The sequence below is a fragment of the Eublepharis macularius genome, chromosome 4, assembly GCF_028583425.1.
Source record: "Eublepharis macularius isolate TG4126 chromosome 4, MPM_Emac_v1.0, whole genome shotgun sequence".
NCBI lineage: Eukaryota > Metazoa > Chordata > Lepidosauria > Squamata > Eublepharidae > Eublepharis > Eublepharis macularius.
In genome coordinates this window covers 164,264,343-164,282,032 of record NC_072793.1, presented here as the reverse complement: position 1 = coordinate 164,282,032, position 17,690 = coordinate 164,264,343, and the positions used below count along the sequence as shown (strand labels likewise).

General features: G+C 45.7%; 1 protein-coding gene across 3 annotated transcripts in view; it reads left to right on the top strand.

Annotated features, from left to right (window-relative positions):
* The window catches only part of LOC129327341 (tripartite motif-containing protein 10-like), a 35,621-nt gene extending 20,985 nt beyond the window's left edge, over nt 1-14,636 (top strand). For all 3 annotated transcript variants that reach the window (XM_054975903.1, XM_054975901.1, XM_054975902.1), the window contains 4 exons: nt 3,347-3,369; nt 5,370-5,485; nt 11,184-11,285; nt 12,841-14,636. In XM_054975903.1, the coding sequence (XP_054831878.1) occupies nt 3,347-3,369; nt 5,370-5,485; nt 11,184-11,285; nt 12,841-13,358 (759 nt within the window). In that variant the 3' untranslated portion in view covers nt 13,359-14,636. The remainder of the gene's footprint in view (nt 1-3,346; nt 3,370-5,369; nt 5,486-11,183; nt 11,286-12,840) is intronic.
* The last annotated feature ends 3,054 nt before the right edge of the window (nt 14,637-17,690 follow it).

The following is a 17,690-nucleotide window of genomic DNA, read 5'->3' as shown; positions in this document are numbered from 1 at the left end:
TGAAGACCTGTGATTTTAGCGACTCTAAACTGTGTTCTGATTAATCTCTTCAGCTTTCTACATTCCTCATCATACCAATTATTACCCCTTAAATTAGGTGCAACATTTTCTTGCTTAATAACCCTCTTATCTACAGAGAAGAAAGATGACAAACTCCTCATCAACATTCTATAATATTCCAAGCCTCCTTGCGTTTCATCTGAATGGCAGTGTTGTGCCCAGCATATATCAGGCTTTCCTTGATTAAGCAATTCAGCTATCTGGGACTTGATCTCATGGGACCATTTGATAGATTTCTTGAAAAGGGTCCGATCTTGGGGGGCCATAGTGATATAGGTGGGCATATCCATCTGCTGAGGTGTGAATTCAAGAATCAAAGGGAGGTGATCTCCCCCAAGATATTCACCTACTTCCACATTGGTGGTTAAGGAATGTAAGCTTGGGGATGCCAATAAATGGTCAACTACACTTAGACCATTAGAGGTAATGCAGGTGAAACAACCTGATCGCTTAGGGTTGACAGTGCCATTCAAAAGCACCAGATTTAACGTGACCGCCAGTGAGGCCAGATGCTTGCCGGCTGAGTTAATTTTGGGATCTCTAGAACATCTGGAAAACCAGGGAGATGGAAGAACTAAATCAGATGAGCCCAGCACCTTTGAAAGCAAGGCCTCATCATTACCTCCTATTCGTGCGTTAAAGTCTCCTGACAATATAACCAACGCTTTAGGGTATTCCTGCCCCCTAAAGGGGAGGTGGCTTGTTGCCGCCTTCCCGTGCCTGCCAGGCCCGGCGGCTGCCGTAATCACCCTACTTCCAGCCTGCGCTGGGAATACCAGTGCGCTCCACTTTGGACTGGCGGTTACAGGGGGATCTTCCCACGTACCCCTCCAAATGTCATCTCCTCTCCCTCCCATCCTTTCTGGCAAGGCAGGGTGGGTACTGTTGGCTGCCGCCACAGAGTAGCTCAGTGGGAGCTTCGGAGAAGGCCTCGTGGCTGTTGGTGGATCTTCCCACTTCCCCTCCAAATGACATCTCCTCTCCCTCCTGTCCTTTCCAGCAAGGCAGGGAGGTGGGTGCTATCAGCTGCTGCTGCACTGTTCCTCAGTGGGACCCTCGGGTGAGGACCCACAGTTGCTGGGGGATCAGGCCCCTGTCCGAATGACATATCCTCTCCCTCTCACGCCGAATACCAGTGTGCTCCTCTTTGGCCTGGTGGGTGGGCATATGGGGGGTGTCGCCGGCAAGTGGCCAGACCCCCCACCCCCTAAAGGGGAGGTGGCTAATCACCGCGTTCCTGTGCCCACCAGGCCTGGCAGCTGCCCTCAAAACCCACCTTCTCTACATTGGGCCAACATCAACCGGTGGCTCTAATTGTATCAAGTGGGAGTTTCCTGGGGGCCTCAGATTGGAGAGGGTATCACTCCAAGATCCCTTTTGCAATCTTGTCCAAACTTGGGTGATGGCTGTAGGAGAGCCTGCAAAACACTCCCCGGGAATATGGGCTCTCTACGTGCAACAGGGGCCATTCTGCTCCCCACAAACTGCGAACCGTGAACTGGTTCAGCAACAGAAAATGTTCGTTGTGGTTCGTGACCTCGGGATCATCGTCAGCACCGAACCACAAACCACACAGTCATTAAATTTTTTTGGTTCGTGCCCATGTAGAATGTACTATTATATCCCTAATATTGTTGGTTCATCTGAAACCTACACGTGGTCTGTCACTGCACCCTGGAATACCAGCTACCAAATGGCAATGTTTAAAAAAATGTTCATAATCACACTTGCTATAGGCATGCATTCAAATGCATATGTAATAGGGTCTTGTGTAAATTTCTCTTTAAAAAATGAGCCTCTACTGATTGAAAAGGCTCTTTGTCTTTCTGATTCAACCACTGTTATAGCTGAATCATTTTTCAAACTTTAATACCTAAGTAGTGTGTATGTTGTCATTGACCCATGCTACAGACTGTATGTGAGAAGTAACATGTGGGCTGTTAAGACCCAAATTCTTGAACACAGATCTAGCATAAAAAATAAGGTTCTTGAAGCTCCACTGGTTTTTTGTATTTGAGACTGTTTTGATGTATTTTGTTACCGTATGGCAGGGGTGGCCAAACTCTGGCTCGGCAGCCACATGTGGCTCTTCTAGACATATTGTGTGGCTCCTGGTGGTCTCTATCACCATGGCCATACATTTTATTTTGTTTTATTTCCCTCCATTCCCTCCTTTCTTTTCATGTCTTTCCCTCCCTTTCCTTCCTTCCTTCCTTCGTTCTTTCTATGCCTTTCATATTTTCAGTAAAAATGTTGGGGTTGCCATGTTTGACTTAGAAATACCTGGGGAATTTGGGGTGAAGCCTAGCAAGGATGTGACATCACTTTTGTGTTTCTCTTCCAAGTCAAAGGTAGGGTGATGGCTCTTCCCAAGCTCCACCCCTTCTGATGATGTCATTTCCAGCATACTGCATCAAAACCCTACCCCTTCCTGTGATGTCACTTACAGGACACTCCCCAAATCCACTTCTTCATCTGAAGTCACTTCAATGCATCATGTCTTGTGGCTCTCAAACATCTGACATTTATTCTATGTGGCTCTTACATTAAGCAAGTTTGGCCACCCCTGCCATATGGCAAGGCCTGATCTACTGGGGGGCAGGGGGGGGTCGCTTGCACCAGGTGCACGGCTGCTGGTCAGGACATTACCCTTTATCTAACCATTCTTTCCCTTAACACGTCACTTCTGCCAATTCCACTATCTAAGCACCTTGAACCTAATGGATTTCCAATAAAAGTTACTTCAACCAAATCACCTGTGTATGTTTGCTGTGGAGTACTTGGGGATCTGCCTGCCAAGGACTGACAGTAGGGGCGCCAACAGCCCCAGGGCTGCCCCCAGGTGCCAGAGACCCATGCTACGGCACTGCCATATGGTTGATATATTGGAGCATTGTATTTGGAGTTTATATATAATTAACACTAGGTATTGGAAATTGTATTTACCTAGTCATGAGATAGTCTGTCAGTTTATAGACTTATTATATTTATTATCATTGTATTATAATTAAAATCTAGTAAGCGTTTATGGTGGTGGAGAGTGCCCTCAAGTGAGAGCTGACTTATTGATTTATACACACTAGATTTCACTTCTGTTGTTATTAGGTGCTGTGTTGCCTTGTATACGTTCCATATTTTATGAAGACATGAAGGCAAATCCCCAGCCTTTGAGTGTTGTGTGGCAGGCAGACACAAAGGGCCAAAAAGCATCATCATAGAGCATGTGAAGGGTTTTTTTAGTGTGATCCACGACAAGCACTGACTATTCCTTCTCTTTTCCCTCCAGGATTTCAAAAGCACCTTGCAGAGGTAAGTGGGTCCCACTCATTTCTGTTCATGTGCTGGGAAGGGTCTGGATGGCATATAATGAACTTGTTCCTTTGGACTTTAGAGAAGAAACCATAGGACTACAGACCATCTGGCATGTTAAAAATGAAAAAGAGATTATCTTTCATACTTGTACCACATTCGTGTACTCACAGCAAGCCTGAGCTCCCTAACTCTGCTTTCAGACTCAAGTTTTTTCTCTGCCTGATGTGCGTTGTCTTTGTTTACTCTGTAATAGAGTTTAAGGGTTTTTTTCAAGGATGCTTATGTACATATTCAAGTTGGTGGCTGTTTCTGGGATAAAAAGTAGCATCTCAGTATTACAGAGGAGTGCTCTAAAGTTTAGAGGAGTGTTTCCAACCTGTGGATCATGAACAAGTTGAAAAGCCTCTGAAAGTGAGTTGCAGGCCAGTTCTCCCTAATGGCTAAGGTTGCTAGGTCCCCCCGGCAACCAGTTGGAGATTTACTAGCTGTTGGGGGGGGGGGCTTGTTATCAGTGTCATGAGGCTGACATCAGTGTCCTCACATTGCCAGCAATATGCTGTCACTCCTGTGCACCCAGAAGTGATGTCAACATATCACTGGAGATGTGCTGTTTTTTTTCAAAAAGTTTTACCCTAGAGGTTTTGAGAAATTGCAGGACATCCCTTATCACTTCTGGTTTAAACTGGAAGTGGAGCCATCGCTCCAGACTTTTCCCTGCCCTTTCCCCTCCCCAGTTTATCCCCCAAGGCATTGGTGGGCATTGGAGGGAATTGGTGGGGGATTGTGTGTCCTAATAAGTGGGAACCTGGGAATTCTACAAATGACTGCTTGTGCCCTTTCCATTACAGCTTTGCTGCAATCTATAAAACACAGGTTGATTTTCTTCTGAAATTACCTGGTATGTTCCATTAGCCATTGTAAATTTGCAATGTGATCTCTGGTGCCTCTTCCTATTTTAAATCCAGCGTGAACATCTAGCATTTCTTGATCCATATATGGTAAGAATTTTGCACGGGAAATTAATGTGATAGTCTGATAGTTGCTCGCTGCACTCTTTGGCATCCCATTTTTGGAATTGGAATGTAAACTGTTTCCAGTCCATGGAACTTTGTTTTGTGTTCCATATTTGTTGACAAATTCTTGTTAAGACTCTGATGGACTCCATTTCTTCATTCCTTACTCAGCTATCATTAAGCATAAAGACTCCCAGTCCTATGGTGAGAAACCTCATTTGACAGCTAAGTGGTTACATGCAAATAAGTTTACTAACTAAGTAACATAAGCAACAGTTTAACTCTTTCATGACTGAACATCATAAGATGCACAAACTTGGGCCGTTTCCACACGGCTTACCTGCTTGCATTATGTCCCGGCAGATCGCACAAAAAATGCAGAAGATCGCATTTTTTTGCATGAGATTTGTGTGACATCACATGACATCGTACAAATCTCGTGCAAAAAAAAGGGATCTTCCGCATTTTTTGCACGATCTGCCGGGACATAACGCAAGCAGGTAAGCCGTGTGGAAATGGCCAAGGACTAATAGACATTAAATAATGCCCATCGGAAGAAATGGTGCTGACATACTGACTAAGAGCGGAACCACAAGTGACAAAAGGCACAGGTTGGACACTTGTCAGCTTCCTTCAAGTTTTGATGGGAAATGTAGGCATCCTGGTCTTGCAGCTTGGCTCTCTGACTGCTGCCCAATGGACTTTTCAACTGTCACTTGTCCAACATTCCGCCATGCTGCCTACATTTCCCACCAAAACTTGAGGGAAGCTGACAAGTGTCCAACCTGTGTCAGGCATCACTTGTGGTTCCGCTCTAAGATGCTCACACAAGCAGGCCTTCCTGCCTGTCAAGTCCTGGCCAGGCTGGAGGGAGGACTGGCACACTTCCCTGCTGCTCACCGTCGGGATTCATTTTCCTCTTTTGTTCCACTCAGGAATTTTGGATTTGAGGGATGGATGATTAACACTTTTTCTGTCAACCAGGTATGAAGGAAAACAAAAGTTTGAGAAATCAGTGGCTTTTCCTCCAGAGCTGAATAGGAAGATCCAGAGCATCTGTGATAACACCTTTCCAAAGGCTGCTTTAAAACAATTGAAAGGTACTGAAGAATTTGACTAGTAATATTGATGATAATAAATAAATAGGCTATTGTGACTCCCCCTCCCTTATGCACAATCACCTAGCAGAAACTTCCCTTCACAGGTCCAGGGGCTTCCCAGGGAGTTAAGAGCAGTCCTCCCACACCACCAAACCTCTATATTAGGGTTGCCAGATGGGGTCCAGAATAATACTGGACCTCGGGGAGGGAGGGTGTGCAAACTTTTTAAAAAAGAATTGCGTGCGCGTGCAGAGTATGCACACGCCCAGCCAGCATGATGATATCACTACAGGACATGACATCATTGCAATCAAGTACTTCTGGGCCCGCAGGCTGGCTGGTTGTTCAGGCAGGCCACACAGCTGCAAGAGGCCACCCTAGCGATTCGGCTGGCTGGCTGCTTAGGCAATTCACGCAGCTGTAGGAGGCCACCTGAGCGGGCTGGCTGGCCACTTCCCCAGGCTGATTGGGTTCCAGGCACAGGAGGCTGGGCAGCCAGGCTGGGAAATGGGGGAAGAGGAGGGGCCAGACCAGGTGTCCAGTATTTTGGAAATGTTTTCCACAGACAGTCCCCCAAAATACTGAACTGTCCAGGTGAAAACTGGACACCTGGCAACCTTACCTATTATCAGGCAGAGAACTCTGACCTAAATATACACAGGGTCCCCTTTTTCCTCTCTCAGAGGCTCTACCAGACAGGCAGCCTATTCTCTCTATTTACTGCCCCTCACCTAGCTACAGCCCAGAGTTATTGGGGAAAGGAAACTTAGAGTTTACTTCCCATATATACTCTGCCACCATTAAATTAAATTTGGCCCATTGGTTGTGACCAGTGTGTGAGGTTTGTATATGAGCTTTAATTTCCCTCAGCCACTAAACAGAGAATGATTATTATGTAACAGAACAGATTAACATCCAGCTATCCTTCTGTTGCCTTTCTTAACAGTGTCTCAAACCCTTCTCCCTCTCAGTACCTCCCTTATAACCAACTCAAACTGTCACTTGCCCAGCTTTTGCCACACTCTTATTGACTGTTTCTGAGGAGAGGCAGAGCTGGGACCAGTCCTGTCATGGCTCAGTCTGGGCTCAGTGAGAGTGAGAACTCCTCAGAAGAGGGGCTTTGTGTAACCAGCCAGGACTCCTCAAGAGAAGAGGAGCTCCGTGTAGCCAGCCCTAACTCATCAGAAGCTGGTGATCAGGAGCTGCCGCACCTCCCCACTGCCTGAATCGCAGCTTGAGGGAGAGCCAGCAAGCGAGGTTTGCCTGCTGCTGCACTCCTTCACCCGCTGGGATCACAGTTTGGGGGAGGCAGCAAGCGAGGCTTGCCCTCTGATGTGCCCCTCTGCCCCCCCCCCCCAGGATCATGATCCCAACTGGTCCGGATTTGGCCACTTTCAGGCAGGGAGTGTGGGGATGGTGCCAGTTCCCAGACGAGCTGCTGTGCCCGCCAGCAACTTGTTCCTGCCCCGTTGGCGCGGGATTGCCACTGCCGACAGAGTGACTCCCCTGTTATCCCCTAGGGGCACTCTACCACACCTGCATTCTGGGCTAACCGGTGAGTCGTCGGATACCCACTTATAGAATTATGTAATAAGATGCGCAAATGCTAGCCAATGTTGGAGAAGCAACAGCCTGCCAAGAGTCTAGTTACTGTAAAATATTGCTGAAAATGTATTTTAGTCCGCTTGTAACCTAGGGGAAGCTGTGGAGCATTCTCTAGTGTTTAGGGTTTATTGAATGTTTTCTTCTGTAGTTCAACCTACCTCTTGGTTTTTTTCTCTCTGCTGTATATCAGTATGTGTTCATGCCTATTCTCTGAAGGCCTCTCTGTTGCATTAGTGGCCTGCATTCAGTTATTAACTATTGCAAAAATCCAATGTAGTAAATCCATTGAAAGTTAATTCCAAAGTGTAGATAGGATTTTTTCCTAAACTCTGCCAGCAGCCTGTGATCGCTTTGGTGGGTTTTTTTTAATAATGTGATGTAAAAATGCAGGGTCAGATTTAGCAGTGCTCTCTCAAGGAAATTAAAATGGGTACATGTTTTTAGATAACAACCAAAAGTTCCAACACACTAGAAATATTATGTCAGTCCTTAAAAGCCTTCAACATACTATGGCACTACAAGCTTTTGAATAAGAGACTAGGGGTGTGCAATTCAAGTTTCCGATTTGGGGTAAATACCCAAAGCAGACCTAATTTATAAAGATTTGGGATTTCTGAATCAGGCCCAGCATTGTGGGCCCAATTTGGAAATGCTGAATCAAAGGTTTCCAAAGCAATTTGGGTCACTTCGGAAAGCTTTGGGCCCCTGCCTGTCAACTAAGGTGAGCAGCGTGTGGGGTGTGAACTTTAAAGCTACCCTTTCCACGCGACTGGTGAGCGGCATGGAAAGGGGTGCTTTCAAACCCTGCACTGCCTGCTTCAGCTGACAGGTGGGGAGCAGCCCATCAGCTGAAGCTAGCAGCATGGGGTTTGACTTTAAAGCTTTTGAAAGCTCCTCCTGCCACAAATGATCATAGTAGAAGGGAAGCCCCACTGCTGGCTTCACCCCGATACACTGGTGCTCCCCCTAATCAGCTGAAAGCTGCATGGGTTGAAAATTTAAAGCATCCCTTCCCACACCACTTGCAAATGGTGCAGGAAAAGATGCTTTGAAACCTGGCTTTCAGTGGACTGAGGAAGGGGGCTGAAGAAAGCGGCGTGGTGTAGGTTTTTAAACCTACTACCCCACTGTTTATTTCACCCAGTGGAAGAGGGAGGAGGGAATCTCCTCCTCCTCCTCCTCACCAGATGGAAGAGGGAGGAGGAAACCTCCTTGTCCCCCTCTCATTGGGTGAAATAAGCAGAGGGGTCAGAAGTTTGTTGGTGTGCTCCGAATCTTTTTGGAGCACACTGAAGAGGGTTAATAAGCAATTTTCTACTCTTTTCCCAATTTTTTTTGTTGCACACCCCTATAAGAGACTACTGCTTTAAAAAAATGGTTCTGAAGAGTATTTATTTATTTAAGCCATTTATATGCCACCTTCCTACCCAAATAGGGTCTCCAAGGTGGCAGATATTAAAACATTAAAAAAGAACAGCTTAAAACAATTTAAATTTTAACAACTTTTAAAATAGTATAAAAATGATCCACTATACAGACACAGAAACACAACACAAAAGACAGGGAGGAGGGCCAATAACGGTTATTGGGGTACGCCAAACAAAACAAGTCTTCCCCCACTGGTGGAAGACAACTATAGAAAGGGACAGATGAATCTCCCTGGAGAGGAAGTCCCAACGTTTTGGTGCCACAACTCAGAAGGCCTTTTCTCAGGTTACCAGTCCCCTACTGGGGGCGGGGCATTCCCCGGTTCCACTCTCCATCCCCCACCGCTGCTTACCTAGCCAGCAGGGGGGAAAGTGTGTGTGTGGGGGGACACCTCCTGGAGCAGGCTACCGGGTGGCATGGTGCTCTCCCACACTCTGCAGTGAGTCAATTTGGGCCCCAAACAGGCCAAATCTGGTCCATTTGGGGCTGAAATTGGCTCACTGCAAAGCATGGGAGCAAGCCAGGGTCCATTATGCTGCCCCAGCAGCACTCCTGCACTCCGTAGTGGACTGATTTTGGCCACAAACGGGCTCAATTTGGCCAGCTGCTGAGTGCGGGAGCACTGATGGGAGGGCCCTACAGAGCTACACTTCACAGTGGGCCAATTTTGGCACCAAACAGACCCAATTCAGCCCCAAATGGGCTGAAATTGGCCCACTGCAGACTGCAGGAGCACTTCCTGGGGCTGCACGAGGCCCAATGCAATGACATCACTTCCTGGAAGTGATGGCATCGCGTAGTCTGGGAGCACATGTGTGGAAGACAACAAAAGAGAGGAGTGCAAGATCTCCCACCTCTTGCTTAGAGGGTGAGGGAACCTGGCAACCTTATTGCTTCCCATCAAGCCTCAGATGGCAGGGGGCACACGAAGCAGGGCCTCCAAAGCTGACTGGAGTGAATGTGTAGTTTCATATGGGAGAAACAAGTCCTTAAGGAATGCTAGCCTCAAGGGCATGAAAGGTTAATACCAGCACCTTGAACTGGGTCCAGGAGCAAACTGGGAATCAGCGTAGATGGAACAAGACTGGCATGACATGACCAGGCCTGGCGCGCCCATTGAGGCCAGGTAGGCAGTGGCCTCGGGTGTGAGGGCACTGGAGGGGCGCTGGAGGGGGTGTTGGGGGCAGAGGCGCATGCAGCAGAGCTGGTGTGACTGGGCTGCAGCTGCTGCTGCAGCCAGCCAGCCCCGTGCTGCCGCCGCTGCCACACACCCCAGCCAGGAGCAGCCTCCGTGCGCTGCCCCAGCAGTGGCTCATGGCAGCATGGGGCTGGCTGGCTGGCTGCAGCAGCAGCTGCAGCCAGCCACACCAGCTCCGCTGCGCACTCCTTCAGCCCCACATGCCCCAGCCGGATGCAGAAGCTGTGAGCCACTGCTGGGGCAGCGCACGGAGCAGCCTCCGCACGACGCCCCATCCATCCTGCGCTGTGTGATGATGTCATCAATGAGCGCACGCACATGCAGGGCACATGCACACGTGGCCACAGGCACCAGAAACTCTGGTGCAGGCCATGGACATGACCCACTCCAGTCAGCCTTCTGGCCACAGCATTCTGTGCCAACTAGGATTGCCGATTCCCATTATCCTCTCAGCACAAGGGGGAGACTCAGCTCTTACCTTGGCTTTGCCCCTTGCACCTGGGAAGTGACATCATCGTGCAAGGTGCAGGTGTGTGCTCATGCTTCGCAGCAGGCTGATCATTCTGGAAAGTGACATCATCACGCAAGGTGCAGGAGTGTGCTCATGCTTCGCAGTGGGCTGATTTGGGGCCTAAATTGGACCACTGAAAAACATAGGAGCACTCTCAGGATGGCACAATGACATCACTCCCGGGAGTGACATTGTCGAGCTGTCCCTGGGAGCACAGCTGGGAGGCCTGTTCCCTGCCCTCCCTGCCCTCCCCCCTGCTGGCCAAGTAAGCCAAGTAAGCAGTAGCAGGGGCAAACGGTGGGTGCAGAGGATTCCCCCACCCCCACCAGAAGAATGGATACCTAGTACCAACTATAGCTTTTGCAATATTTTCAAGGGCAGCCTCCCATATCAAGATTGTTCCTCTAGAGAACTCTTTAATAAACAGGCTAGTGTTTAACAAGAGTGGTTTTTATTAAAGGGCAATTGCACAGAATGCATACAACACTCATACAGAGCTTACTAGAAAACAAGATGAAATAGAAGAGCAATTTAGGGGACTGGGTGATATTTAGCAGTCTAGGAGAGAGAGGGTGTCTGTAGAGTAGCAGCTTGAGTCACCAGCTCTTTGTTTGAGTGTGTGTATAAGATCCCAGAACACACACACTGGGCATGTGGCTGGACAGCCCAATTATAGTATAAAAATGTACGCTGGGACTGGATTTCATGTCTCTCCCCAAAAACACTGTCAACAGCCTCTCTAGGATCTTCTGGCAAGACAGAGCTGAGTGTCATCCGCATATTGGTGACAACTCACCCCAGATTTCCAGATGACCTCTCCCAGCAGCTTTACATACATGTTGAAAAGCATGGGGAACAAGATGGAACCAGTGAGGCAAGGAGTACTTAAATATCCATGGCGTAAGGAATATGGTTACTACTGCCTAACAGGACTTCATTATTTTGGATTCAATCAGGGATGGAAGAAACCTGGTTTGATTCAGTACAGAGCACTGATAATAGAGTGACCAGAGTGGTACCACCCATCTACTTTGAACCCTATGAGACAAAATGTACAGGTAAGAAATATAAGTTTATTTAACCCCTGGGTTCAATCTAAAACTATAACAATATTCTCTGAATTCTTGTTCACACTACAAAGGTGGTAACTAAGGTACCCATTTTTCTGTGCATTGTGGTTTATTACAGTCCCATGTTAGTAACCCTAGTCTTGGAAGGTTCCACTTGGCAAATGAACAACTTAATTACCACACTTTACATTCCAAGAAGCATTAGAATGAGCAATTGACCAGTATGAAAGCAAGTGAAAGATCAATTTCTAAGGGAGTTTCTAAGGGAACTTTGGCTCTTGAAAGCTCATACTGGAAATCTAGTTGGTCTTTAAAGTACTATTGGACCTGGATCTTGTTCTTCTGCTGTAGACCAACATGGCTACCCAGCTGAAACTTGCTTCTGAACTGCTCCTTTCAGGTGTGTCTTTGATTATAAGCCGAGTGCTTTCCCCCATGAATAAGCAAATACAGCTCTTACTCTTCACCTTAATATAATCAGGCCTTAGTGGTGGCAGTCTTGGCAGTTAGATTCCCTAAGTCCCTCACAACAAGCACTTTGGTGTATTGGTTGAGGCAAACTTTATTAGAGATCTATACAGTACAAGGTGTTCACCCTAAGGTAGCCATTGGCTAAGAATAATCACCCTAAGATTATTCAAACATGGACAAGGTTAGATATAGGGAAACTTCCCACCCTGGGGTCCATTTTATTCTGGTGCCAACCCCCACCCCCCACCCCAGAGTTACATGGGAACTGATAAGGTTATTCTAGACACATCACAGTGTTAAATCATCACAGTGTCTGAGAACGGATACATAGGTTGCTTTACACATCTGGCCTCCAAGGCCACTTACTGCAGAAATGAAAGTACATATTTGTAGCTGATAACAACTCAATTGGCAAGCCATCCCTTCTCAGTTCAGTACAGTTCACACTAATAATTCAGCATAGGATGCAAAATACAAGAATACATTGATGGCTGGGATGCAGGTGTGCATTCATGAAAGCACGTCTCATTAGAAATTAAGCCCTGACCCCACTTTCCTTGCTTGCATCCTAAGAACACCTACAATGCATTTCCTTCCAATATAATACACTCTTGGTTATCCAACAATACTTTACAAAAACTGATTCTTTTTTCACTCTTGCTTATTCTCACTTTTCCCAATTTAATTTGTGTCTAGACCTTAACCTCCCCAGTATGCAGAGTTCCCAAATATGAGTAGAAAAGTATCTTTGAGAGTGTGCAAAATGCCGTTCCCTCACCACTGCACTCTCCTGCCTCCCTGTACACTGTGGCATCCAAAGTAAATAGGGTTATATATAAATTAGGATGGAGTTTCCTTATTCAGTATTCTCCGGGCTTCAGTTTTTCTCTTTAGTCATAGTGGCAAAATAAAATAAACTGAACTATAGTTTTATAATCAGTAGCGTCCATGAGTGGGACTTACCCACAGAAGGTGAAGATGATGCGATGATGTATTTAGCTGAGGCTCAGGAAGTTGATTAATCTCCCACCTGACTGTGCTTCTCTTCTGTTTCCTCATTTGGGTCCGACAGCAAAACTGACTCTGGACCCAGACACGGCCCATCCCCAACTCGTTCTGTCCGAGGATCGGAAAAGTGTGAGACATGAAGACAAATATCAACACCTGCCTGATAATCCTGAGAGATTTGATACATGTACTGCTGTTCTGGGCTATGAGGGATTCACATCAGGCCAACTTATCTTTGAAGTCATTGTAGGAAGCGCAAGTCGATGGGCTGTGGGGGTCGCCAAAAAGTCTGTGAAGAGAAAGGGCTGGATCACCTTAAGTCCTAAAGGAGGGATTTGGGCTGTGGGGAAGTGGGCAGATGGGTACTGGGCTTTCACAACTCATCAGCGCCCTCATCCATCTCTGAATGGGAAGCCCAAGAGGATCCGAGTCTCTCTGGACTACCATAAGGGGCACGTGGCCTTTTTTGATGCTGACACGAGAGCCATTCTCTATGAGTTCTCAAATACCTCTTTCTCTGGAGAGGCCCTCCAGCCCTTTTTTCAAGTGTATGATAAAGGCCACATAAGTCTATCTCTTTAAGGCAATCAAATCACCCTCACAGGCCATGCTGCTATTGCTTTTGAAACAAAGAGGATTGTTCAAAATCATTCAGCATAGATATTTAGAGAGGATTTCATCATACAGATTCTGCCAACATCTATAACAACAACAACATTCAATTTATATACCGCCCTTCAGGATAACTTAATGCCCACTCAGAGCGGTTTACTAAGTATGCCATTATTTTCAAGCATGACAGAAGGTACGTGCTGAGCATTGTCCAAAATATTTTTGGCAAAGAAACTTTTGCTATACTTGCTAGGGCAAGCCAGTACTGCTTGGAAAAGGGTGTTTCCAGCTTACATCAATCTTAAAACCAGATGGTGAGGTTTTGAAATCTTCCATGATGACCCACTTTTCTCTGACAATCCTCAGCTGTTGCAGCCAACGTGAATTCTGTGATATATTCGTCTGGCTGGATTTTCCTTGAGAGCTCCCCAAAATAATGCCCTAAAGCAGGATTTCAGTCTCCCTCCAAACTCACAAATCTGTGTCATGGTTTTCACATTCCTCTTTTCTACCCGCAGCTGTGTAATGATAAGGTAAAGGTAAGCCCCCTGTGCAAGCACCGAGTCATTACTGACCCATGGGGGGGGGGGGACGTTGCATCACGACATTTTCTTTGCAGACTTTTTATGGAGTGGTTTGCCATTGCCTTCTCCAGTCATCTCACGATAAAGTTATCTAAATTAACAATAAAACAATAATAACCCAAAAATCAACAAGAGCTCTCCAATTTAGAGCAGCAGTCACTTCTAAATTAGAGGCTTAAATGTGGGAAGGATTTGGGAATAGGACAGAGAAGTGGAATCAATTAGGGCAGAGCTATCCAGTCTTCCAGGTTTGAAATGCTAACTACAAAAGAGGAACAAAAATGGCAGCTCTCTGTGGTGCACTGCGCGTTGGAAACTAGAGGGAGATATATTAAGATAGAAAGCAAAGATATACCTCTCCCGAGGAGTCTGGGAAGGTTGGATGAGAATGGATTGTACAGATTCCAAATCTGGAATGAGGACCAGATCTGTGTATAAGCATAAAGGTATACATTCTTCTCCTTTCACGTGTTTATTGAGTGTGGTTTTTCTCAGATATTTTGGATCAGAAGACTGTCTAGCTTTGTGTTTCATTGTTGTTTCATATTTAGCCACGAATCATAAAATGTTCACAGCCTTGGCCCAGCATACCAACGGGACCGCCTCCCTCCCTATGTTCCTCCATGGCAGCTTTGTTCATCTGAACAGGGTCTCCTGCAGGTGCCACTCTGCACATAGGTGAAATCAGGGGGGGGGGAGTTTCTGGGAAAAGAGGTGGTGGAACTCAAGAGGGAATTGAGGAAGAAACACACAGGATTCTTTGAAATAATATTATTTTCACACACTATTGCCGAGGATTTTCAAGAGGTGCTGGAACTCCATTCCACCATGTTCCAACTGAAAAAAGCCCTGAGTAAAGGGTTAGGGAACCCATCAGTCAAGGGATAAGGAGGGACCTCAGACTTGACTACTATTGCTATAAATATGATCCTATTGGGTAGTTACTCTGTTGTTTAATGTATCAGTTGTAGAATTGTTTATGCTCTGTTTCAGCATTTCTTCAGCTCTGTATTGGATGTCTGCTGGGTTTTTTTAAATCTTTACAAATTTGCATGTTTAAGTAAATGTGTGCATGTGTCTTTAAACACTTGGTGTGATATAAGTGAAGAGTGGGGGTGAAAGAGAGGGATGAGCAAGTGATATGATTGCTTGATGACTGAGAGTGTGGGTGGAGTGAATGCAGTTTAGACTGAGAGTGGAGAGCAAAGTTTCAGTCAAGAGAAAGCAGGCAAGCTGTGTGCAGCCTGAGTAAATTTAAGCTGTGAGAAATATTAAGTCAGAGAAAGAGGCTACCTGTGTGTGAAGCCTTAGAGGAGATCTGTGTGAATGAGTTTAAACGAAGTAACTTTAAGAACTGAGAACTACTTTTATGAAACTGATACGCTTCTTGAAAAAATAAAAGTTTATTTTGTTTTTGTTAATCTCCCAGAGTAGCTGTCATTGCTATATCCCATTCCTATCCTCAGGGCCACATAAAACCACGAAGGAGCCTAATGCTTAGGCACATTACCAAAGGGAAAATTTAAATAAAATATCTTAGAATATAATATTCCTGGTGGCAGCAATCTACCCAGAGGGTGTAAGGGAAAGATTAAAGGCAAAATCTACCCTAGAGAAAGTAAGGGTCGTAACAATACCCATTACATGTTTATTGAAGTATCTTTGATATTGACTGTACTGACTCACACTGTGTAATCTGCCTTGAGTCTTATTGAGAAAGGCAGATTATTAATAGTGCGAATAAATAAATTACTCAATTGTAATAATACCAGATTCATTCTATACTCAGGGATCAAGGCCTGAGCACCTGCCCCTCTCCCATCAGCTAGTCACACCTTGGCTGTTATATAGATAGGTGACAGAGAGTGCCCTCAAATCATAGCTGACTTATGGTGACCCCTGGCAGGGTTTTCATGGCAAGAAACTAACAGAGGTGGTCATTGCCTGCTTCTGCAACCCTGGCCTTTCTTGGAGGTCTCCCATCTGATTACTAATCAAGGCAACCCTGCTTAGCTTCTGAGATCTGACAAGGTCAGGCTTACCTGGGCTATCCAGGTCAGGACAGCATATAGATTAGCCATCCATTTTTTCTGTCGTTTAGGCCATGAATGGGCACACCCTTCATTCAAGAGGAGAATTCTTAGCTGGCCTAAAACAACCCATTACAATCCTAAGCAGAGTTGCACCCTTCTAAGATCACTGACTTCCTAAAGTCAATTTAAAGCTGCTAATTTACTAAACTCTGTTGGTGGTGGCAGAGACTATTAAAGCAGTATATCTGAGGTATCCACGCAAAGTATCAAAGATGCTGAGGTATCCATGTAAAGTATTAGAAGACTCAGAGAAATATGTGAAACTGCCACAACATCGTGTCAGGATTTCTGAACATCTCCACAACTGACAGCCCCTTAAATGCAATCATGGTGTGGACAATGTTGGCACCATGGTGCCCATTATGGGTATTGTTTTCATCACCGGAAGCATGTGAGAAGACACTAGAGGGCAGTATATATTCCTCATAACATCTAATTTGGGTGCTCGTAGTGAGGCAGACTTCTTCCCAAAGCATTTTTTCCCTTTGTGTGGAAGTCTACACCTGCCCATAGCTTCTCTCAGCTTTCTGCTGTACATTGCCTGAATTCTGCTCACTTCCGGTTCTCTTCTATTACTTCTCTCAGGATTTTGAGTTCGGTTGAATGATGAAGTCACATTGTTTCTCAAGGAAGGGTACGGGGGTGTGGGGAAGACCCCCACAAACTCAGCCCAAACAAGCAGAGGAAAAGAAGGGTCAAGTTACAACGTAAAATAAAATATGTTCAAAGAGAGTATTTATTATAAACGTGCACAAAATCTAGGTTAAAAACAAGTTTAAAACATAAGGCTTGAATGGCTGAATGGCATACATACGTATGCTGAAAATTGCTAAAACATTCTCAGTACCCAAATGATGGTACAGTTCAATGACCAGCACAAAGACAGACCATGAACACTACAATGAACAACACAAAGACCGACCAGACACGTTTCGGCCCTAAGGCCTTCCTCAGTGGTCAATTGTACATCAAACACACCCACACATTCAAAAACCAATCATAAAATGCTCCCAATGCTTTATCTAAAGCTCTAGCATTGTGTAGTAAAATGCAATTGTATAGTTGTTGCAGAAAACCCAGGACTGCCCTCACACAACGCTCTTCATTTGCTATTGTATTCTGAGGCTTGGATTCCAATATATTTAGGTGTATTTCATCAATCCGCAGTAGAAATAAAGTAGCCAATTTTACTTCAGTGTGGGAATAGTTTTTATCAAAAGAATCTTAGAATCTTAGATCAGAAACCCAACCTCTAGAAGGTTTATTTTATATTATACCCTGCTTATTCCCCCAATGGGGACCCAAAGTGGCTTGTCCCCTCCATTTCTTCCTCACCACAAACCCTGTGAGGTAGGTTAGGCTGAGAGAGTGTGAGTAGCCCAAGGTCACCCAGCAAGCTTCTATGAGAGAGCAGAGAATTGAAACTGGGTCACCCAGATCCTAGTCTGTCACTCAACCCACTGTACAATACTGCCTTTCTTAAAAAGGTTTAAGAATTTTCCTTTGTTGCTTTTGGGAAGGAGACAGGAACAGAAGAAGCTTCCAAAAGGAGCTGAGAAACCTGATTAGTGATGCTGATAAAGCTTGCAGACCCCTCAATGCAAACTGGCACTACTTTTCAATTG